We start from the raw sequence: 23,129 nt of genomic DNA on the forward strand, positions 1-23,129 counted from the left end.
AGTATATCATTCTCAGATTTCTTGTATTCTAACATCTTATCAGTATCTCATACTGAGTCAGAAATTGTTATATCTTTCTCTATTATTGTGTATTCAGTTTGATCATTCTTTACTTCTGAAATAAATTCTTATTCAGTAACAGAGAAGATAAACTGAAAGATTTTTGATTACAAATATAATATCTTCTTACATTCTGATATAAGAATTGTAGATAATTGAGAATCACTTATAATCAATCTAATTTAGAGAGATTCTGAATGAAAATAAATAAATAAGTTTTTGATTTCTTTAAGATAGTAATGAAATCTCTGCAGCAGTCTTGACAGTAATTCTGTCAATTACATCACTTTTATAGACAAAGAGCTCTCTTTTCAGAAGAATAATGTCTAACTCATTCAATATAACATCAGTTGCAGTGTATTCTAATCAAAATGCATTGTTTTTCTTAAAAAACTGCTATCCAGGCCATAACCTGTGGGATGGTTAATCTTCTCATTATGCGATCGCTAGCTAACTATATAGGGGTAATCACATGCGGTGGAGGGCCACCTGGGCAACTAGTGCCCAACATTTAAGCCTTGCACTGGCTCCTTAAGTATGACTTGAAAAGGAAAACTTTATAACGATAGTATATCGAGATTTTAGTGATAAAGATATAACTGAAAGATTTAATTTCAGTATTTTCTATGTAGTTCCCCAAGGAAAATACAAAACAAAACGTAGATAAGTCAAGCAGCCAAATATCATATTGGCAGTTATGAAGCAAGCTCGTCATTATCATCCTCTCCTTCCGTGCCCATAAGTCGCCGTTCAGCCAACTCCCTAATCTTCTCATCCAGAACAGTCCGCCCATACCGCAAGGCAACTTTGCTCGCGGCATCCAGCATCTTGCCGCTACGATCCCGCATCATGGAAACGAGCTCAAGCGCCTTCATGCCCCTTTCTTCACCTTCCCGGCATTCAATCGCCAGCAACTGTAACACGATCTTATCAATATCAATCTCCTTCCTCCGCAACTCCACCTCTCCGCTACCGCTCGTAGCTTCGGAGGCGGTGACACGGTCATCCAGTAGACTGAATAGGAGGCTGGAACGTATAAACGCTTCTTCAAGCTTATTAACAGAGTCACGGCCTGCAGAATCGTCCATGTCCTCATCTTCGCCATCCCCGTCAACTGGCTTCGTCGGCTTTGCGGATATTGGAATTTTGAATTCGAATTCGCTAAGTAATGGGCGGGGGAAGTAAGGGTATCGATCCCCGCCTTTCAGGATTATACAGTGGAACGCATCTTGCGCCACTGCAACGGGCCAGTACGTCTCCTCCTTTCGTCCACCACTAAGACGGTCCATGAGCTTCGTGTCAAGAAGTGGTACCCAGCGTGCTTGTCCACGATCTCGCCAGTGTTCCAATACCAACAGCACTCCTGAAGAATCGTATATGTAGGGGTCCTATAGGAATGTTAACCATCTTACATTCCACCAGAGCGATATAAAAAAGGATATACAACTGACTCCACTATCTGAAAAGAAAACACTCCGAAGCTCGGTGGAATCGGGTAGAGCTACTTGATCTTCGTTCTGGCAAATTTCATCCCGCTTGACATTTTCGATAGAATAGGCCAATGTGGCCATTCCATCACTGCCCACAGGACCGTTTCCTACAGTCAGAACATAGTCTCTCCAAGCTGCACAAGTAACGCTCTGGCTCTTCTGCCTATATATTCGGAACGGAGTACCGAAAAGCGTATATATCCGGACATAATCGGCCGATGTAGTGACAACAATATAAGAATTGCTCAGCGCAATAGCTATTTGATGCGTTGTTAGCAGTCAAGCGTAATAACCCAGTTGGATATCCACTGACCAGTGATGCTTTCGCCTTCAGGAAGTTGAGTCCGCCAATCAGCTCGTACGGTCCAGGTCTCATGAGGGCGATAAAATATTGTAGCCGGATTGTCACCCGATGGTTGGCAAGAAAACAACGCTCCCTTCTCATCTAAAAGAGTTTAGCTCAAGTACATTTGGCGCGGAAAGTCGAGGTGGAAAACCTACTCAGACAGGCTTTATCATATAAAAAGGGATCTGTAAAATGAAAGTCCCTAAACCGCTCCCGATCGTAAAACTCAACAGTGACGGTGTGGTGGGTCTCTTGGTTAACAGCCCAGACGAATCCAACTAAGTTGAGACCTTTATCGTTGTTTAGTAGAGGGCATAACGAGCGACCACACCTCAATTGACTTACAAAGATATCTTCTGTCACCTCTCCAAGGGGTACTGCCAGGTTGAAATGAAGCATGTCGCTTTGGCTCGAAGAACATGCCCATCCGTCGTTTATGATCATGCCCGTCCAAATCATCGCGAGCACCACGAGAACGCTTACCGAATTGATTGGTTTCTGCATATCCAGCTCCATCGTCGTCCTCAATAAAATCGTCATCTTCGTCCATAGGGCCTAGGATGTCATCCAGGGAATCTGGGGAGCCATCTCTGGGCCGACTTTCTAAAGTAGTTCGCACGCCATTCGTCAACGGCCTGCTGGGGATACTTCTATGCTCCTCAGGCCCTCCAGAGAGTAAGGGTGCGCTTTCCAATGGCTTTTCGAGGAGTGATCTGTATTCTGCGGGAACAAAATCTTCATAAATGAATAGCTCTCCGTCGGATGTTGTGAAAGAGAGGGTATTGTCTACAGGATGCCACGCAAGATTTATCACGTTTGGTATGTCGTATCGCCGCAGAATGTTTTGAGTCTTCGTCTCCCAAAGCAAAATTTGTCGATCTGCCCCAGAACTTGCCAATAGAGCGCCATTTGGAGACCACGCAAGGGCAGTAATATCTGCATTATGGCCAGCAGGGAACACGTTTTGTTTCGTCCAATCTCTAGTCGAAACTATTGCAATATCTCTAGTCGGCTCGACGGCAGCAAATGCCCTTGCATCGGGATGCCACACAGCCCGTGATGTCGCTTCATGGTCTGTTTCCAGTCTGCCAATAATGCCATCAATTTTCTTCACAAGCTCTGGCTGTGGCCCGTCGACGGAATATATATAAATTATCCCATCGGAACCAGATACTGCAATATAACGCCCACTCGGGTCGAAGTTCACATGCTTTACGCCTTTGCTTTGATCCCGTAAATATTTCACAATTGTCATATCGTGAATATTAACAATCTTGACGACGAGTTCACTGAGATCATTTTGTCACAGTCAGCTTCAGAACGTTTTGGAGGAATAAGAGTGGAAAAGAAGAATGCATACTCGCTGGCAACAGCGACCCAATCGCCATCCTTTGATAGTGATAGATCTCGCACGGGCAATGCGCAACGGACCAGCAATTTATCCATTTGGCCCGTTTCCAATTCATATTTCCATACCGTGCCGTCTTCAGCGCCCATGATGAATGAGTCGTTCTATTTGAGAGCCAATGCGTGTTAGCCCTCCATGCCAAATATTCTCTCCACGATGAAATGGAAATCGAAAAGTCGTACGGTGGCAACAATTCCCAAGTGCCCGTCCACACCATCGTCCACAGTTTTTGGTTCATCTTTTTCTCCAATTGTGAATATTCGGATTGCAGAGTTGGAACCCGCTGTGATTACTTGTCGGCCATTCGGGGTGTAGCTTAGAATGGTAGTTCCCGGCGTATCTATATTGAGAAAATACGGTCATTCTCACTGAAATTGAAAGCCAACGGAACGACCATTTTGAATTAAAGCAATTAATGAAACTCAGCACGGTTATCTAAGCCTGGCGATAACTTACGAGCTGGGCGTCCTCTCAGCCGAACGGTCTCTGAAGCCATTTGGCAAACGTAACATGCGACCGCACAATTTATATGATATAAAGTGAGGCGGATAGCTCAGCGGAAACGGTCATGGAAGTGTGCACTCAACCTGCTCAATCTTTGCCGTCGTCGGTGGAATTTCCATTGCGGAGATACACGTCGCGTCCTCCAATACGCGACTTCCATTTAGGAGGCTGAATTCTGCTTAGTCATCACATTTCCAACCCTAACCCTAACCAAAATATCAATTGCACCATGCTTTAGTTCTTGAAATCACAGAAAATTTCTGCCCAGTACGGAATAGACTCAGTTATGGTCAATCCGGATTCTTGTAGTCTACCAAAATAGCATCGAAGCTGACACCGGCATTGAAAGCGCCATTCTATCCATACTATAATTAATCAACCTTTGCGCCTTGCTATGTCGTGAATAGGTTTGAAGGATAGTTCGCGTTTTGAGATCTAGAATCATGAAGCTATCGTTCGACCATTTATTTACAGGGATTCCAATGGAGCAGATACGAGTCATAGCTTGCTTTCATGGCGTAATGACATGTTCCGTGATGGCCGCTTGCGTTGCTATCGTAGTGCGGGCACTTTTTTTGCCAATGCTACTTTACTCCTCCAAAACCTCTAAGAATGTGTCGATATCAATATCGATGAGGCTCTCAGCATTTGATTTAAGGAGCGTTTCCCACCCGCGGATTTGCGTTTCTGACGGTGATCGGGTAGGAAACGTAGATGCCCGCAATCTGGACAGCAATTGATTTGGACGGCTGCAATGAAGAGGTAATCGAATGCTATTCTATATATATTGTGAAAGTGAAAATGTTGATAAAAAATTTAAACAAAAACGCCCACTGCGCTTTGTAGCCTCCACCTTCAGTTATACCTTCGACTTTATCCTGACCCTGATATCTGTCTTTGGTTCATAAACAAGCCCGCCAGTGCTCTGTTTCGGTATCTTCCAGCCCATACCCTTGACCGGCTGAATATCCCACATTGCCAATAAACCAGCGACGAATCCCAACGTCACCCTTTCAGCAAATTTTCCATCTTGGCTCACGGTATCTCCACCGCCGCTCTCCACAGTCCATATCTCTGGTATTTTAAGCTCCGGCTGGGAGACGGACGACTCTCGCTTTTCAGACGTCGCACCCTTGCCAGATGGCTTGTTGCTATCCACATCCTTTTCCATTAAGAACCTTTCCGGGTCGAATTCTTCCGGGTCTCCGAAGTAGTGTGAATCGGTATTGTGAAGAGCATGGGGTATTGCGATATATTCCCCCTTTCTAAATTCATAGGTTTGCTGTTTTCGGTTCGCGATTTTTGCATCAGCCGCAGATTCGGTGAGTTTGAAATCTTCGGTGATCTTCTGGTAGGTGACTGGACAAGAGTGCAGGCGAAGAGTCTCGTAGTATGTCGCTTTGAGCAAAGGGCAAGAATCAACAAGACGATCGGCGTCCAGCGATAGTCGTGGTGGTTCTGGTAGTTGGAATCCTGCCTCTCCCGAGTCTGGCCTGCCTGCTCGAGAGTACGGAGCAATTTCCTTCATGACCTGAGAGTGGGTTGGACCATCCGCCAAAATGTGAATGAGATTCCAGCATATGATTGTGTTCAATTTCGTGTCCATAGCCCACAAGAGTGCTAGACTTTCAGAGGCCATTGACGTAGCGGCTAGTCCAGCGTTTTTCCAAGTTCGACAGTGGCTTTGAATGAACTCGGAGGCTTCATCGATTTGACGCCAGTCGAATCCGGGGTCGTGGCCATTTTCCGCAACTTCGAAAGCGGAATGAAAGGCCTCCATGCCCTGCAAAAGCCTTCGTCGCGACCGATATGAGGTGGGAAGTCCTGGGAAAGGAACCCACCGCTGAATGCCCAGGACAATGGCATTGAAATTATTATTAAATGTGCGAATATCATCTGGGGTATTTGGAAGTGCTTCCATAAAGTCTTCACCCATGATTGCTGACATGACAGTTACTGCGGCAAAGTTGCGGACCAGTGTATAAAGGTTTACCTCGCAAGCTTGACCACTGCCATCACTAACTAGGGAAACGGCGCTCATCCTCTCCCACAAGGACTGATCGACTATGCTTGAGCAGAACGACAACATGTTTGGAATGTTCTGTTCAATCTGCCTGAGAGCAATAGATGAACAGTCGGATGCGAAGGGTTCTCTCATTTGAAATTCCATTAACCTGCACTGAGCGTCAAAGTCTTCCCTGGTGAGATTTCTCGTATTCTCCTGCGCTCCAAAAACGCGCTCCATAACATAGTTGATGAATGCGTCCGGTGATATTGACGATTTTTGCTCTGCCAAAAGAGCTTTTGCCAATGATGGGGAGGCGACTATATTATGTCTCCTGCCGCAGATGTAGAGACTGAAAACAGGCTCCGGGGTGTTGTCTCTAAAACAAATTATTAGGAGATGCAAATATTTAGAGCAGCAACCCCCACGAAATGTGGAGCAAATCAAATAAAAACTGACCGAGCATGTTCAAGTAGGTTACGACGACGGAACCCGAAGGAAAGGGCATGTCCAAAGTACGGGAGCCAGTATGGAAGGATTCCAGGTCTCCTTGCTTCGCCAGCATTGGTGGATCTGAAATGGGACCGAATCCCGGAATATGCGCGGGTTACAATGCACACTAATATAGCAGTAGCAAAGATTATCTTGAAGTATGATTCAGAAACAAACTCGGCAGCGCTCTCCCTATCCAGAGAACGGACCAGCATACTTGTTTTCGTCATGGGATTGCAATGATGGAAGTAGTATGGGTATAGACAGAAGTATAAAGACCTTCAAAATTGCAGAAGTGGCCAAATCTATATGAGCCGTGGCTGAAGCACATCAAGACCACGAGAGAATACTCATATGCGAATGATGAGAATCGCCCATCTAGCCTTTTGAAACAACACAGAGAGAGGGCATCTTGGTGTTACTGGCAGGTATCTATCTCCTCCCGAGACGAGATGCAACTGCTCTGATGCTCCGTTGAAAGAAAGCGTTGGAATAAGCTTCCGCTGCCAAGCTGCTGCTGACTAACGCTGGTACTAGCTTAGCTAACCCAACTTCCTCTTCCGGTGCTGTGGATGCATCCCAAGACGACTGCAACCACAGCTCCATCGGCGAATATGGTTTTAGATCTAGCAGGGCCAGGGCCATCGCTTCAGTATGGCCGGCAACTTTGCGGGGTCAGTGCTCTGCCTCGCAAGACAGATAACATTCAACAATGGTTCTGGTGAAAATGGGGAGTATCTCGTTTGTATCTACTTCTGCTTCTACTTCTACTCCTGGTACTTCTTTTCTATAAGCTTTCCGTTAAAAACCATCCCAGGGATGTTTTATCCAGGGAGAAAATGCCCTCGTTTAGGATCGCGGCGACCCCAGATCGATGGCGAATAGTTCATGAGCTTCCTCGGGCGTGTCAGCCCCAGCATGCCATCCGCAGGGTTCCACAACGCTAGTTCCCCTGACTGCCAGCAGTCTGTCCACGGACTAGCGCCAGACCCACAGTATCGGGCTGTTTTCCAACTTTCTCTCCACAATGCCCGCGAAAGCCGCTCGGTCTTTTCGTAATCGATGGATTATTAGCTGAGCGCTCTGGTGACATCGGATGGAACGGAATGTTTGACTCGTGGAGCTAATCGAGAAATTAGTTGACTACTGATGAATGGAGTCCTGCGTTGCAACTCCAGCAAAGTCAGAGACTACTGGCTGAGGAGCTGAGGAACCCCCTTCTCCCGAACCGATATCTTATATTCTCCCTAGCAGTCATTAAATTTTACTGTTTCTCCTCTCTTGAATCCGATTCACTATCCTTAAAGGCTTCCACTGTGCACTATTCAGATGAGATCACAATGCTTTTTCCAGCCTTCTTGCTAGGGATTCTGCAGCTGCATTCGCTGCATTCTTCTGTAGCCGCTTCGCCAGATCGTGACGGCCCCAAAGGTAACCTTTGGGTTTTCATTTTATCATATATCCCATATCCGCGCCAATTAGTTGGATGCTAAACCATAGAATTCTAGCTCACTGTCATTATCCGTCCTTAATCGATGCAACCTCGGAGCAGCTCCAGGCTGGACTGTCCAGAAGATGTTTCTCCAGCGTTGACTTAGTGAATGTTTGTTGACCATATATACGATTCACTAAAAAAAACCGATAACTGTACCTATGAATGATGTTGACAAATTTTTGACGCAGGCTTATATTAAAAGGATCGCGGAGGTGAACGACACCCTGCATGTTGTGGCTGAGTTGAACCCAGACGCGGTAAATATTGCGCGGCATCTGGATGTGGAACGACGACATGGGAAAATTCGCGGGTTTGTGACTCCTAATCAAACCTTTACATTTTTTAGTACTATATTGACCATACTCGTTTAGACCATTGCATGGGCTACCCATTGTCATTAAAGGAAATATCGGCGTTGCGGACAAGATGCATACCACATGTAACTTTTCTCGAATGCTTGGGATCCTCAGTGGAATTCCCTTTTTATGAATCTGGCAGCTGACACTATCTTCTTGTTAGCTGGTTCTTATGCCCTTCTGGGAGCAGAACTCCCCGAAGATTCAACAGTCGTGGCAAAGTTAAAGGAAGCTGGCGTAATCATCTTAGGAATGGCAGGCTTAAGTGAATGGGCCGGTTTCCGTGCTTCAAATTCCAGCAATGGCTGGAGCGCGTATGGTGGCCAAGTGATCGGTGCTTATTATCCGCGACAAGACCCGGCTGGCAGCTCGAGCGGGAGCGGCGTGGCGTCGGATTTAGGTCTAGCCTTTGCCGCGCTTGGAACAGAGGTATTTTGAATTGTTCCACCCTTTCTCTAAAATGGTGTCTTGAGTCCTAAAGTTAATAACTGTGTCCCAGACAAGTGGCAGCATTATTAGCCCTAGCCAACAAAACAACATTGTCGGTATCAAGCCAACCGTTGGGCTCACATCCCGCCATCTTGTAATTCCCATCAGCCAGCATCTGGACACTGTTGGGGCCATGGCCAGAACAGTTAAGGACGCTGCCAAACTCCTCCAAATTATTGCTGGCCCAGATTCTAGCGACAACTACACATCTGCGTTCCCTTTTGATTGTGTCCCCGACTACCCGGCGGCTTGCCAACATTCCGCGCTCAAAGGGAAGCGGATCGGAATCCCCACAAATGTCCTTGAGTTTCTTTCCACGGATCCTGCTGTGATTGAACCATTTAATACTGCTGTGACTCTGCTAGCTGATTCTGGGGCCATCATAGTGAGGGATGCCAACTACTCTGCATATGAGGAATTCATGACTAGTCCTTTACCGGTTCAAATTCTCTATGCGGATCTCATAAATGGGATCGCTAATTACTGCTCCAAACTGAAAACCAATCCAAACAATATCCATAATCTTTCCGACCTGCGCCATTTCGTCCAGACATTTCCCCTCGAAGACTATCCAGACCGCGACACCCGTTCTTGGGATGAAGCCCTGAGGATTGGCGTTAACAACACCTCACCTGAATTCTGGCCTATATACCAAAAACTGCTGCAGATGGTTGGCGAAGGCGGTGTACTCGGTGCTCTGCGTAGGAACAACCTTGACGCTATCGTCCTTCCCAGTAACGTGTCCCCTCTCGCATCCGGCATGGCTGGCACTCCAATGGTGACTGTGCCAATGAGCGCCTGGCCAGCAGATACAAAAGTGGTGACTAGCCCAAGGGATCTTGTGCTTTCCGCCCCTGGGATGCCCATGGGATTAAGCTTCATGGGCGATTTGTGGAGCGAGGAAGCTTTGATTGGGATGGCCTATGCATATGAGCAGAAGAGTCTCAAGAGGGACACACTGAGTAGGTATGTGGAACCAAAGACGGAATTGAAAGATGTTTTGCGAGGGGGCAAATAACAACGTTGCGTACTCCTTCTCTTTCTCCTGGCTCTATATATAGCGTTGCATTACATTTCCTCTGAGAGGACCGTTCTTGTCTGCTAGTTACCTTGTTGGCGCTTCAAGTGATAATGCTGCTATTTTTTGTACAGTACAACCATTCATCATACAGGTAATTAGAGGAATAGAACTTAGCAAATTGCAACAAGAACGGAAACCCCACCATCTCCAAAGCACCATGCCAAGACTCGCAAGCCAGGACAGCAAAGTAAAACTACATGTTGAGTATAGCCATCGCGTCCGTGTAAACACCAGCAAAGATAATGTGAAGCAAAGCGTTACTCCACCTCAAGGACTTTTTTTAACAAGGAAGCCTTCCTTTCATATTTCTCCAAATTAACCTGCGAGCCGCTCAACTTTCCCAGTAACCAACGGACACGTGGTGCTACTTCACCCGGTTGCTTTGGGAAGGACCCAAGTACCTGTAATTCTTTTTCTAGATTTTGGATATTTTGATTCTCGATCGCAATTAACCGGGCCAATATCGCCATTTCGAACCGACTTCTCAAGGCCCTATTGTCGGTAAGTTGTTTAAAGGCTGCACGGTATACTGGTCTCCCCGGTTTGATTGATGACGGAGAGCCGTCAATAGTGCAAACAGATATAAGCTCTGCATGCTGGAGGGCCTGGACCACGGCCTCGCCACCGCTTTTGAATAGGGGATGGAGCAAAATGGCATTGTATCGCAGCGTTTCTGAATCGCTCTTTCCAAATTTCGAAATGAGATACCAAGCCTGTTCTGCCGACCATGGCGAGTTCTTGGTGGCGGGGAGATCGAGGATAAACGATTTTAAAATCTCAGCAGAAGCATCATTGATTATTCGTTGGACGGCATCTATGTTTATGGATTAGCAAGTGAACGTAATATCAGAAGAAGATACTAACCCTTTGGCGTTGATCCAGTTTTGATCATTCGAGCTAGGAACTCGAGATCGGTCAGGCGTCCGCCCAGAGCTTGGATGGCATCATCAAGCCCTTCCATATGTTGCAGACTCTCAGGAGTGTCGTTCCGCTGGTTTCCCTCACCCTCAGCTCGAATATGCTCAAGGACGAAGCGCTTGGCCACTTCCGATGAGCAGTCCTGTAATGACATCTGGTGGAAAACTGTGCTCGGAAGAGCCCTGCTCAAAGACTTCGAGGCTGAAACATCCTCCGTCAAAAATATTACACGAGCAATGTTAGAAGTGGTCACCGCTGCTGCCCATTCAGCTAGTTTGTCATAAATCATCGGATTTTCGTTGTTTTTATGCAAGAAATTGTCGATTATCACAACTGGGCGCCTTTCTGGGTGAGCTTCCAGGTACTCTTCATCGCTGAGATTGGCATCTTTGTCATCTTTTCCTCTCCCCTCAAGAGCCACTTTTTTCAATGCATTCGCAGTATTCTGCAATATCTTTCCGAGCTGGGCATCTAGCGTTTCTGAGAAACCGGCCTTTGCACCTGTAGTTCCTTGGATCGCCAGATCTATCACGCTGCTGACGCTGTTCATCCAGGAAAACACAGGTCGATAGCCAACCTCAGCAGCGGCAGCATTGATTGTGGCGCTGTCGCCATTGGCATCTTGGATGGGTTTGCAATCTATAACTAATTTGGGTTCACGATCCTGCAACACTTCATCCAGAATGAGCTCCTTCTTGCAAGAACCACGCGGTCCTTGGATTATGATTAAAGTACTGGCAACTTCGAGCAGCCAACTTTGGATAACTTGAATATCGCCTTTCCGGTCTTCCCATACCGCTCTTAGCCCTCCAGCCTCCGAACGATGGTGCCCGAACAAAATCATTTCGTTCGCTTTACTAGCTTGCCGTTGCACCCATTGCCAAACAATGTTATCTTTCAGGTGAAGAGGCGGCTTGATTCTAATTTTAATGGAGAAAGTGCGGATTGGATCGAATATGATGACCGTAAGAGTTGCGAGAAGTGCCGCTAGAATGGGAATTACGATTCTTGGGTGGTTGAATAACCAATCCCGTAACCAATTCCCTTTCGTTTTCTGTTCATAGGTGATTTTGAGCAGGGTCCCCGACTTCCCTCCCCCTTCACCCTCGGAAACCTTGAACCCGTGTAGGCAATTTTTAGCTGTTATTGCACTCCGAAGTCTGTTGAATTCAATGAACGCATACCGCGGCACAACTTTGGAATCCGATGATTGCGCCACAATGTCCGTCAACTTCCCATAGCGCCTGGCCAACGAATACAATGTTTCCTGGGTTAATTCTGCTGCAGCTGCTTCAGGAAATGTCGGGAGAAATTCAACTTTGAGTTTTCTGCTAGGAATGCGATAAAGATCTTCTATCCACGGTCGACCTCGCACCAAAGCGATACGGGTAGCGTAAAAAGGGTTAAACCATGGCCTGACAGGGTTCTTCATCAGATAATCTTTTAGTTGGTATGCCAGCTCTGTAGCGTCAACCCCAGGCCCGTGGGTGAACTTGACAAAGGCACCGCCCTCGTCATAGCGAGGAATAACTTCGGTTATTTCACCGCGTAGTTCGGGCGGTAACGCTCGCTGCACTACGGACAAGGGTTCTGCAGCTGCAAGATCCGGTCTATCTATCCGCTTCTTGAGGTCCGTAGAAATAGAGCCGGTCGTTGGAGTGGTGAATGGAATTTCACGTAGCCACTTCAATCTGAGCGGAAATAAGCCTGAGATGCTGACAGATCAGTTCTGACAAAGATAGTTCATAGTGATGACAGAAGTATGCATACTGTCAATATAGGCTATAGCTTCATTTGTACCAGCTTGTATATGGCCTGATTCGTCTCCTCGGGACTGGATGGTGGCACGGCTTAAACTGGTATGGAGTTGCCTAGGGGCGACGATACGACGAGATACTCCCCAAGCAATATTGGCGGGAAGGTAGCGAGGTGTCTTTAGACACGCCTTCCCCAGCATATATATCATATTGAAAGAAAGCAGGCCCTTACCGAATGCTGAAGACCCATCGTGGTCATGTTCAGTAGCTGTTGTTAGCTTCTTGCTTTTTCAATCAGGGACATCTCTGCTATGACGTAATTGGGAAGTGGACATCTTAGTCATCATCTTAGGCCAATCAATCATGTGATATTCTCTACTGTAGGAGGATAATGTTGGTTGTGTGATTGTTAACTATCTAAGCGAGAGCAACACAATATGTTAGGTGGCACGTGCCTGGGGTAGCCGTAGTAATGCCTAACATCTACATCGACCCAAACCTTTTTTGAGCCGCAATATCAGGTTCTGTTTTATCGCGAGGTGCTACATGTCAATAGAGAGCTCTTGGGTCTAGCCCACAGGGATGGCTGATATTGGATTCCGTGATAGGATCCGCATATAACACAGCATACCCTGCGCATTGGGCCAATGGGACAAGTGTTCCTGTCAAGCAATTGATCAGTCGAATTACAATTTTTCTACACCCTCCGCGACTCATATTCAAACCCATTCCCTCCCTTCCCCATAGCCCTGTCGTCAATCGCATCTGGAACACACGATGGGTTGGTGGTGGAACTCCACTCCCAGCCAGGGGGAATCGCTCTCACAACCTGAACCTCCCCGCTCGACACCTTCACAGTCTCCGCCCAACCACACGGACAGCCGTGAGCCCGCTCCACCAGCACATCCCAATCCCGTCATGAGCCGCGATGAACTCGCCGACTTAGAGCTGGCAACCTTTATAAAGAGTCTTCGAGATGGGAATGATGACACTTCCCAATCCTCGCGCCCACCACAGCCGCCATCATCGACACCACTCTCGCCCAACAGCAAACCCACAACCACCGAATCCACCACCACCCCACCTTCTCCCACCCGTAGTACCGATCTCACCGATCCTACCGAAACCCCCGCCAACATCTCCCCCGAAACCCTGTACCCAACCAGCATGTCGTGCCGATCGGCCTTCGACTACGCCTTCTTTTGCCAGTCGCTCGGCGGCCAATGGGTGAACGTGTACCGCTACGGCGAGCTGCGCTCATGCAGCGAGCACTGGTCCGATTTCTGGTTCTGCATGCGCACCCGCTCCTACTCCGCGGAGGAGAAGGCGAGGATGGTCGCCGACCGGTACCGCAGGAAGGCTGTCAAGTACAAGACCGGGCCGAGCAGTGAGGATGTGTGGGACGTGCGGACGGAGCCGGTAAAGGGTGCGTTTCAGGGGGATTTGAAGGCGCTGGAAAGGGAAATGACGAAGATGAAAGCTGCGGCGCAGGCGGGGGAAGGCGAACGGTGAAGAGGGGGCGCCTGGTGTGCTTGAAGGTCTCAGGTCTCAGACCGCTGTTGAATTTTTGGTCGGTATGGGTTTGATTTATTTGAAGCTTTGTTGTGCTTTTAGGGTTTGGCGATAGACTATGTAACGATATTTTGGCTTGAGGTTCTCATCTACAACCGCCCCCCCTTGAATTCATATCATTTTCAATGGTATGAATAATGGATATACTGTACAGTACATAATGTAGCAGGAAAAAAAAAATACAAAGAAGATCTTCTTAACTCCACACATGGGATCTCCCTAAGACGGGGAAAGAGGCAGGGTAGGGAGAGGAATCGGTGGCTTTCCGCGTTCCCAACCACGGTCTCAGCGAGACAACCGCGCTGACTGCTGTCTGTCCTGCATGTTCTCTGGGTTTGAACGGAAAAAAAAAAGAAAAGAAAAGAAAGGAAAAAGGGAAAAAAATCTCTTCACTTTCTCCTTGCCAATGAAGGTGTACATGACATGGATTGATTGCTCTTCTCCTCTTGTAAGTCACCCATAATAATAATAGTTTTTGGATTTTTGAAGATAACCCCAACCCCTTAGAAGAAACCCCCTTGACAATGTGTGACAAATGTGTTCCGGGCGAGGAAGAAGGAAAGGAAAGGAAAGGAGATACAATATGTACATGGCCAAGGAAATGGAGAGGCACAGACAGAATGAAAACTAATGACAGAGAGTTGAACTAACTAACTTATAGAAGATGTGGTTAGATTTAACTAGAGATTTTAAAATTTTTAGCTAACAGTGTGCCGACCATGTTAAATAAAAAAAACCCGAGCAGCCAGCCGTGATGAGAATATGCAATACAAAAAAAAGAAGAAAAAGAAAAAGAAAAAAAGAAAAGAAAAGAAAATCCCTCCAAAAAGCAGTAAATAACCAAAATGAGAACTTGACCGTCCCATGCCGCCGCCCCCCCCCCCCACACACCCCAAAAGAGAAAACAAAATAGGAAACGTTTCCGGTAGCGGGTATTCTGAACGAAACGGCACGAGCAAATAAAATAAATAAATAAATAAATAGCATCACGGCAGTTTGCGAGAGAAGTTTCTCCAAAAAAAAAAAAAAAATACCCGTTTCCATCTCATCAACTCGTTCCAAACTGTCTGTGATTTTTCTGGAAATGAGGAAATGGCCCATTCCAAAATCCTGTGTGAACGATACCCATGGGAGGACACCCCCGGCGGGGGAAGACTCAAGAGGCCGACACAAAAGTTATCAATATTGTGTGTCTGCGAGGGGCCCCAGTTTGCCTCATGAGCTTTGTTTGACGTGATATGTCCAGCTCGCACCGCCATCAGCCGATGAATGGCCCGTGTCCGAGTATATATATATATATATATACATGCGGCAGGGCCCCCTTAGACAGCGCTAAGATACCATTTCATTCCTATTCCAGCTCCTACGCGGCGACGGTTTGCGCTTGACCGGCAGCGGGCACAGAGTCGATTGCGGGCCGGCGGACAATTCCTCCAGTGACGGGAAGCAGAGAACTGGTGCCCATCAGATACGCGTCGACTTCGCGAGCAGCCTGGCGGCCTTCGTTGATTCCCCTGAAAGGAATAAAGTATGTCAGCAAAAAAAAAAAAAACATTCTCCTAATAACTAAACGAAAGGGGGTGACGTCACGCCTACCAAACGATCAGAGACTGTCCACGTCTACAGTCGCCAGCAGCGAAGACACCGGGGACGTTCGTCGAATAGTGGCCGGGGGGCGTCTTGATGTTCTTCCGAGCATCCTTCTCAATTTCCTCCCCGAGCAGCCTATCCTCGGGGCCCAGGAAACCCATGGAGAGCAGGACAAGGTCGGCGGGGAAGAACTGCTCGCTGCCCTCGATCGTCTTCATGTCCCAGCCGCCCGCCGCACTCTTGGTCCACTCGACACGGCAGACGTTGATACCCTTCACGACGCCGTTCTCGCCGACGAATTCCTTCGACATTATGCAATACTCGCGCGGGTCCTTGCCCATGTGGGTCTTCACCTCCGTGTGTCCGTAATCGACGCGGTAGACGCGTGGCCACTGCGGCCAGGGGTTATCGCGGGCACGTTCTGGGGGCGGCTGCGGGAGCAGTTCGAAGTTGGTCACGGATTTGGCGCCGTGGCGGACCGAGGTGCCGATGCAGTCGTTCCCCGTGTCGCCGCCGCCGATGACGATGACGTGCTTGTCCCTGGCGGAGATGTATTCGCCGTCAGACAACCCCGAGTCAAGCAGGGATTTGGTGTTGCGATGGAGGAACTGCATGGCGAAATGGATGCCGTCGAGTTCGCGGCCGGGGATCTTCAAGTCTCTCGCCACCGTCGCTCCCGTGGCGAGTATGACCGCGTTGTTTTCCTTGCGTAGCTGGGCCAGAGAGATATCTCCCTCGGGCCCGACGGCGGTGCTGGTCACGAACTTGACACCCTCTGCCGCCATGAAATCCACCCGCCGCTGAACGATCGTTTTGTCCAGTTTCATGTTCGGAATTCCATACATCAGCAGGCCGCCAATGCGATCGGCACGTTCATACACCGTCACGCGGTGTCCGGCACGGTTCAGCTGATCCGCAGCGGCAAGGCCAGCCGGGCCGGAGCCGATAATCGCAACGGTCTTGCCAGTGCGACTTGCCGGGGGAGTGGGGACCATCCAACCCATTTCGAAGCCGCGGTCAATGATCGCACATTCGATACTCTTGATGCCGACAGGGTCTTCGATTATTCCAAGGACGCAAGCGCCTTCACAAGGAGCCGGGCAAACGCGGCCCGTGAACTCGGGAAAGTTGTTCGTCATGAGCAATCGATTAAGCGCATCCCGCCACTGGTTCCGGAAGACAAGCTCATTCCACTTGGGAATAATGTTGGAGATAGGGCATCCGGTGTCGGATTGGCAGAAGGGAACGCCGCAGTCCATGCAACGGGCCGACTGGTACTTCAATTCATCGTCCGTCAGACGCGTGCTCAGCTCGGCCCAGTCGCGAGTTCGAGTCCTTGGGTTCCGGTATTTCTCGCTGTGGCGGTGGTACTTCATGAAACCTTTCGTCTTGTCGAGGATCAAGGAAGTGCGCTTTTTCTCCGTCTTGGCGTCGCCAACGCTGTCCTCAATATCCAGAAGGTCACTGCTGCTGCTTTTCTTGGATTCCTCGCGATGCACATGAGGATTATCCACGGCCTCCCCTGAGGGATTTCTGGATAAGTACGGAAGAGTGAATTTGGCCTGTTTCGCAGCAGCAGCTTTCTTAGCCTCCTCCTCAAGTACCCTCTTGTAATCCGTCGGCAGGACCTTGACGAAATGGCCCAGTGCTCGAGTGAAATCGAGAAGGATACGGGCTGCAAGCTCGGAGCCGGTGTAGTGGTGGTGGTCCTCGATGAGCCCGCGCAAGAAGGCAATCTCCGCTGGGTCTTCCACTCCAGAAACCTCAACCATTTCCATATTAATTTTCGAGTGGAAGTCCTGATTCACGTCGAGGACATAGGCGATGCCGCCAGACATTCCAGCGGCGAAATTCCGGCCAGTCGGTCCGAGAATCAGAACGCGGCCTCCCGTCATGTACTCGCAACCGTGATCGCCGACGCCTTCAACGACCGCCGTAGCCCCCGAGTTACGCACAGCAAATCGCTCAGCAGCTACACCCCGGAAGTAACAGTGACCTCGTGTGGCGCCGTACAGGCAGACGTTTCCTATGAGGATGTTCTCCTCGGATTTAAAGACGGCGCTGCGAGGAGGGTAGACGATCAAACGACCGCCGGACAATCCTTTACCGACATAATCATTGGCATCACCCTCAAGCTCGAGGGTTACGCCAGGCGCGAGGAACGCGCCGAAGGACTGACCAGCGGAGCCCTTGATATTTGCGTGGATAGTGTCTTGCGGAAGACCAGCCTCTCCGTAGCGACGACTCACCTGGTATGAAAGCGTAGCCCCCAAGGCGCGATCGGTGTTCACAACGTCACACTCGATGCGGCACGGCAGGCCCTTTTCCAGCGCCAGTTCAGATTCGGCAATGAGCTTGTTGTCCAAACGGACGTGGAGGCGATGGTCTTGTTTACGGACATTGTACGTCGCTACGCCAGGGCGCAGCGAGTGGGCCGGCGTGAGAATGAGAGAGAGATCGATATTTTCCATTTTGGACGAAGGGAGGTCATCCAAAAGTTACGTCATGATGACACGACCTACCATCTCGTTGATGGTGCGGATACCCAATTTAGCCATTATCGCTCGTAGTTCGTTGGCGATGTAGTAGAAGAAATTGATAACGTGTTCAGGGGTCCCTGAGAACTTTTGTCGGAGCAAAGGGTCCTGGGTTGCAATGCCAACCGGACATGTACTACGCGGAGACAACATAAAGTTAGTCATGAATGTATATCTATCAAAAGACTCTTTTCGAAAAGTGTCCCAGAGGAGCAATCCCTCTAAACCATCCTATAAAAAATAGAAGAAAAAGTGAAAACCTTACTTTAAGTGGCACTTGCGCATCATAACACAGCCCATGGCAATGAGAGGAGTCGTCGCAAAGCCCCATTCCTCTGCTCCCAGTAAACACGCCATCGCTACATCCCGCCCCGTCCGCAGTTGACCATCAGTCTGGACGATGACACGGCCGCGAAGATCGTTGAGGACCAGCGTCTGGTGAGTCTCTGCCAGGCCGAGTTCCCACGGAAGCCCAGCGTACTTAATTCCCGTCCACCGCGACGCGCCGGTGCCTCCGTCATGGCCCGAGATCAAGATATGATCCGCCTTGGCCTTTGCAACGCCCGAGGCAACAATACCGACGCCAACCTCGGAGACGAGTTTGACAGAGACGCGCGAACGGGGATTCGAGCACTTCAGGTCGTAGATGAGCTGTTTCAGATCTTCGATCGAGTAGATGTCGTGGTGTGGTGGGGGTGAAATGAGGCCTACGCCCGGGGTCGAGTGGCGGGTCTTGCCGATCTCAGCGGACACTTTGTGGCCAGGAAGCTCTCCGCCCTCGCCGGGTTTGGCGCCCTGGGCCATTTTGATTTGGAGCTCATCGGCGTCAGCAAGGTAGTGGGACGTAACGCCGAATCGGCCAGAGGCAATCTGCTTGATGGCGGATCTCATGGTGTCGCCGTTCTCCAGAACCTTGCTGCGCTCCGCGTTCTCACCCCCTTCTCCCGTATTGGACTTGCCGCCGAGTCTATTCATTGCGATGGCAAGAGTGGAGTGGGACTCCATGGAAATGGATCCATACGACATGGCGCCAGTGACAAAGCGGCGGACGATCTCAGTCCACGGCTCGACTTGGTCAATCGGCACCGCAGTGCGGTGTTCGAAATTAAAATCGAGCAACCCGCGCAAGGTGCAGTTCCTGATCTGTTCATGTTCGGAGCGAGCATATGCCTCATACGACCTGTCATTCTTGGTGCGCACGGCATCCTGGATGTTGGCGATGCTGACAGGGTCGTTGATATGGTGTTCACCGCCATCGCGCCAATGATATTCGCCTGATTCCGACAGCCCAGGGATCTCGCTGATAATTCGCGACGGGAAGCCCTTCTCGTGGAAGGCAAACGCATCCTGCGCGATCTGCTCGAAAGTCATGCCTTTTATCCTACTCGCAGTGCCCGCAAAGCACAGGTCAATAACGCTATCATCTATCCCTAGCGCTTCGAAGATCTGGGCACCCTTGTAGCTTTGAAGAGTCGAGATGCCCATTTTGCTCATGACTTTGAGGATGCCGCCGTCCACCGACGACTTGTAGTTTTCGATGATCTTCTCGTCCGAGAGCGCTTTGCGGATCAAATTCTCACGGTTCATTTTCAGAATGCATTCCAGAGCCAGGTACGGGCAGATTCCATCGGCGCCATACCCAAGAAGAACGCACATGTGGTGCACCTCTCGCGCTTCAGCAGTCTCGACGATCAAAGCAACCAGCGACCTCCACTTGTTTCGAACGAGATGGTGGTGGACAAGGCCCGTGGCAAGCAGGGACGAAACGGGGACTCGATCGGCAGAGGTGGCCCTGTCGGAAAGGATAAAGACTTTATCGCCGTTCTGGACACCCTCAGTTGCCGCGTTGCAGATCTCGTCTAGAGCGTCGAGGTAGCCCTGAACCCCCTTCGCTTTCTCGAAAGTGATATCGATAGTTTTGACGGACCAGTCGACATGGACCGCCGCCATATTTTTGATCGTGCTGAACTCGTCCAGTGACAAAATGGGCGAGGTGAGAAGGAGACGATGGCACTGCGAGGAATCCATCTCCAGGAGGTTCCCCTGGGGACCCACGTAGCATTCTAGGGACATGACGATGGCCTCCCGAATGGGATCGATGGGCGGGTTGGTGACCTGTGCGAAAAGCTGGCGGAAATACTCATACAGAAGCCGTGGCTGCTGAGCGAGACACGCAAGGGGCGCATCGTTGCCCATGGATCCAAGCGCCTCCTTGGAATCCGCGGCCATTGGTCCCAGAATGAGACTGACTTGCTCGTAGGAATAGCCAAATGCTTTGAGTCGAACATCGCCCTGGACCGTAGAATCGTCCAGGGTATAGGTTAGGTCAATGTTTTTCTCGAGCAGGCCCTTTAGAATTTCGGGGAGGCGAAGCAGCTCTCTCTCAACCCAGGATCTGAAATCATGGCGGCTGGCAACGGTGGTTTTCAACTCGGTGTCGTCGATGATCCTTCCAGCCACTGTGTCAACGAGCAGCATTTTGCCGGGCTGCAGACGGCCCTTCTCAACGATACGCTCGGGATCGAATGGGATCGTGCCGACCTCCGACGCGCAGATGATGCGATCGTCGTCTGTGATGTAGTATCGGCAGGGGCGAAGACCATTGCGATCCAAGTTCGCGCCACAGTACCGTCCGTCGGAGAAGGTGAAGAGCGCGGGTCCATCCCAAGGCTCCATCTGGCAGGCGGCCCATTCGTAGAAAGCAGCCTTTGCGGGGTCCATGGCGGGATTATCCTGCCACGCTTCCGGGACCATCAGCATCACCGCTTCCGGCAGGGACAGAACCCTGTTCATGGTGAGCAGCTCGAGCACATTGTCGAAGGCAGCGGAGTCGGAACCGCCGTCCTCAACGATCGGGTAGAGGTAGTCCAGGTCATCGCCGAAGATTTCGGATCGCAAGACCCCTTCCCTGGCTCTCATCCAGTTCTTGTTGCCGCGCAGAGTGTTGATCTCGCCATTGTGAGCCGCCCAGCGGAGCGGTTGAGCACGGTCCCAGGACGGGAAGGTGTTTGTCGAGAATCTCGAGTGGACCAGGGCGAAATGGGCCTCGTAGTCAACGGAGACCAGGTCGTGGTAGTATTCGTAAACTTGGACGGGGGCCAGCTGGCCCTTGTAGACGATGTTGCGGTTACTGAGGGAGCAGACGTAGAACCAGTTCGCAAGGCCTAGGACGTGGGTCGCGCGCTTTCGGAGGAAATAGAGCTGGCGTTCGAAGGCGAGCTCATCGAACTGCGCCGGGTGCTGGTCCGGGTCCGTCGTCGTCAGGGGGGTGGGCCCATCGCCATAGGCCGAGCGAAGCACAACAAAGGGCTGCATGATGACGGGCTCGCGGGACAGGGCGGCGGGGCCCAGCAGGGTAGAGTCGTGGGGGACATCCCGCCAGCCCAGCACGCGCAGGCCGAGCTCCCTGGCCAGTTCGTCAAAGGTAGCGAGGGATTCCTTCAGGGTCTCCGAGTCCGGCTTGAAGAACAGGTTTCCCGTGGCATACTGGCCCATGGGCGGCAGCTCGACGCCGGCATCACGAGCGAAGTGCTTCACGAAGAACCTGTGGGGGATGCTAGTCATCACGCCAGCGCCATCACCGTCCCTGGCATCGGAACCTACGGCACCACGATGGGTCATGTTGCAGAGCAAACTCCGGGCTGCCGGGGGGAAAAGGGTTAGAAGAGGCATCAATCGATTGATTGGAGCAACATAGCGGGGGAGGGAGTCTCTCGCTCTCTCTCTCTCTCTCTTCCTACTTACCATCGCTGACTATCTTATGGCTCGCCTTCCCCTTGATATGCCTTTTTTTGGATTGAAAGTTGGTTAGCTGTGGCACAAACAATCCCCGTCATAGTAATCCTCTTCCTCCTCCTCTTCCTCCTCCTCCTCCTCCTCCTCCTCCTCCCAGAGAAGCGAACAATCAAAACTCACGCTGCAAAGCCGACACCGCAGGCATCCTTCTCCCGCTCGGGGTCATAGAGGCCCTGCGGTGCCGGCAAGGCCCCAGCCCAGCCATAGCCCTTGTCCGCGCAGTATTCCGAATACTCGAGCGGGTGTTCCTCGTCGACGATGGATTGACATTGACCATGGCCTTGTACCAGGAGACCCATGCTTTCCCGCCGGAGTGGGGAGAGATGGAGAGACCGCAGCAGCCGACCGCAATGCAGGAGAGGTGTAGAATGTAGAAGTGGGAAGTGGGAATTGGGAAGTGGGAATTGGGAATTGGGGATGGCAATTGGGGATTGGAAATGGGGATGTGGCCAGCTGGCGGAGGGAGGAGATGGGGGAGGAAGAGAGAAATGGCAGAGGAAGGGGAGGAATGGGAGGATTGAGGAGTGAAGGATGAGGGATGAATGTTGGCCAGAGGAAGACAGACGAAGACGATCAGTCAGCCGAGGAAGATTCCGATAAGCCTCTGCGGTGGCAACAGAGGATGTATGTATAGATACAGTGGACGCTGTTCCGGTACACTGTCCTGGATGTACGGTGTGTACAGTATAGTATGTACAGTACCATACCACCATTCCCTCCCCCTTCATTCACCATTCCCCCCTCCTAACCCTATTCCCCCTCCATTGCCCCAAATATCAGATGCCAGTGAAGCTTTTCCGGCCTGTTCCCCCTTTCCCCCCCCCCCAAAGTTTGTTTGGCGCAGAGATAAGGACACCCCGCCGACCAATCAGCAGCCGGCGTTGGCGCGGGCCAGCCCCCGGAGCTTGGGCCCGGAAACGTCAACGGACCCACTCGGACCCGTGGAACCAGTAGGGGGAGGAGGAGGAAGCAGGAGGGAGGGAGGAAATTGCCCCAGGGAGGGGGGGAGCCTTATCTTGGGAGGGGGGGAGAACAGCTCCCTCTTCGTTGCAGGTGGCTTGCCGTAGTTACACGGGGGGGGGGAAACTATTATTATTATTATTGTCGTTATTATTATTATTAACTACTCTCTAGTATTTATTATCCGATAACGGCGGCTCACAGCCCGCGAATATAAAACGGAACCTGGCCATTGGACAGTTGGAGAGTGGAGAACCACTTATAGAGAGATAGA

The 23,129-nt window shown here is 50.3% G+C and overlaps 6 protein-coding genes across 6 annotated transcripts; 2 read left to right on the plus strand and 4 right to left on the minus strand.

The window, feature by feature from the left end:
• Positions 1-653: 653 nt before the first annotated feature.
• On the minus strand, positions 654-3,833 carry HCBG_07914 (chromatin-binding protein CTF4; the record flags this gene model as incomplete). The annotated part of the gene is made up of 8 exons (XM_045434963.1): positions 654-1,448; positions 1,512-1,807; positions 1,864-1,995; positions 2,052-2,186; positions 2,242-3,185; positions 3,257-3,408; positions 3,487-3,644; positions 3,761-3,833. 8 exons carry the CDS (start codon positions 3,798-3,800, stop codon positions 756-758), a joined length of 2,550 nt encoding a protein of 849 aa, XP_045284269.1.
• Positions 3,834-4,667: 834 nt separating this feature from the next.
• HCBG_07915 (uncharacterized protein) lies at positions 4,668-6,535 on the minus strand (the record flags this gene model as incomplete). Its single annotated transcript, XM_045434964.1, has 2 exons — positions 4,668-6,192; positions 6,273-6,535. The coding sequence occupies 2 exons, from the start codon at positions 6,533-6,535 to the stop codon at positions 4,668-4,670; spliced, it is 1,788 nt and encodes a 595-aa protein (XP_045284270.1).
• A 424-nt stretch (positions 6,536-6,959) lies between these two features.
• HCBG_07916 (amidase) lies at positions 6,960-9,663 on the plus strand (the record flags this gene model as incomplete). Its single annotated transcript, XM_045434965.1, has 7 exons — positions 6,960-7,046; positions 7,445-7,736; positions 7,814-7,908; positions 7,989-8,110; positions 8,172-8,239; positions 8,320-8,585; positions 8,656-9,663. 7 exons carry the CDS (start codon positions 6,960-6,962, stop codon positions 9,661-9,663), a joined length of 1,938 nt encoding a protein of 645 aa, XP_045284271.1.
• A 320-nt stretch (positions 9,664-9,983) lies between these two features.
• On the minus strand, positions 9,984-12,601 carry HCBG_07917 (uncharacterized protein; the record flags this gene model as incomplete). Its single annotated transcript, XM_045434966.1, has 3 exons — positions 9,984-10,540; positions 10,591-12,351; positions 12,415-12,601. 3 exons carry the CDS (start codon positions 12,599-12,601, stop codon positions 9,984-9,986), a joined length of 2,505 nt encoding a protein of 834 aa, XP_045284272.1.
• A 577-nt stretch (positions 12,602-13,178) lies between these two features.
• Positions 13,179-14,179, plus strand: HCBG_07918 (uncharacterized protein; the record flags this gene model as incomplete). The annotated part of the gene is made up of 1 exon (XM_045434967.1): positions 13,179-14,179. One exon carries the CDS (start codon positions 13,179-13,181, stop codon positions 13,911-13,913), a length of 735 nt encoding a protein of 244 aa, XP_045284273.1.
• Positions 14,180-15,336: 1,157 nt separating this feature from the next.
• On the minus strand, positions 15,337-22,194 carry HCBG_07919 (glutamate synthase; the record flags this gene model as incomplete). Its single annotated transcript, XM_045434968.1, has 6 exons — positions 15,337-15,487; positions 15,570-17,973; positions 18,082-18,236; positions 18,366-21,741; positions 21,845-21,885; positions 22,016-22,194. 6 exons carry the CDS (start codon positions 22,192-22,194, stop codon positions 15,337-15,339), a joined length of 6,306 nt encoding a protein of 2,101 aa, XP_045284274.1.
• Between the last annotated feature and the right edge of the window lie 935 nt (positions 22,195-23,129).

This window comes from Histoplasma capsulatum, assembly GCF_000150115.1.
Source record: "Histoplasma capsulatum G186AR genomic scaffold supercont2.14, whole genome shotgun sequence".
Lineage (NCBI taxonomy): Eukaryota > Fungi > Ascomycota > Eurotiomycetes > Onygenales > Ajellomycetaceae > Histoplasma > Histoplasma capsulatum.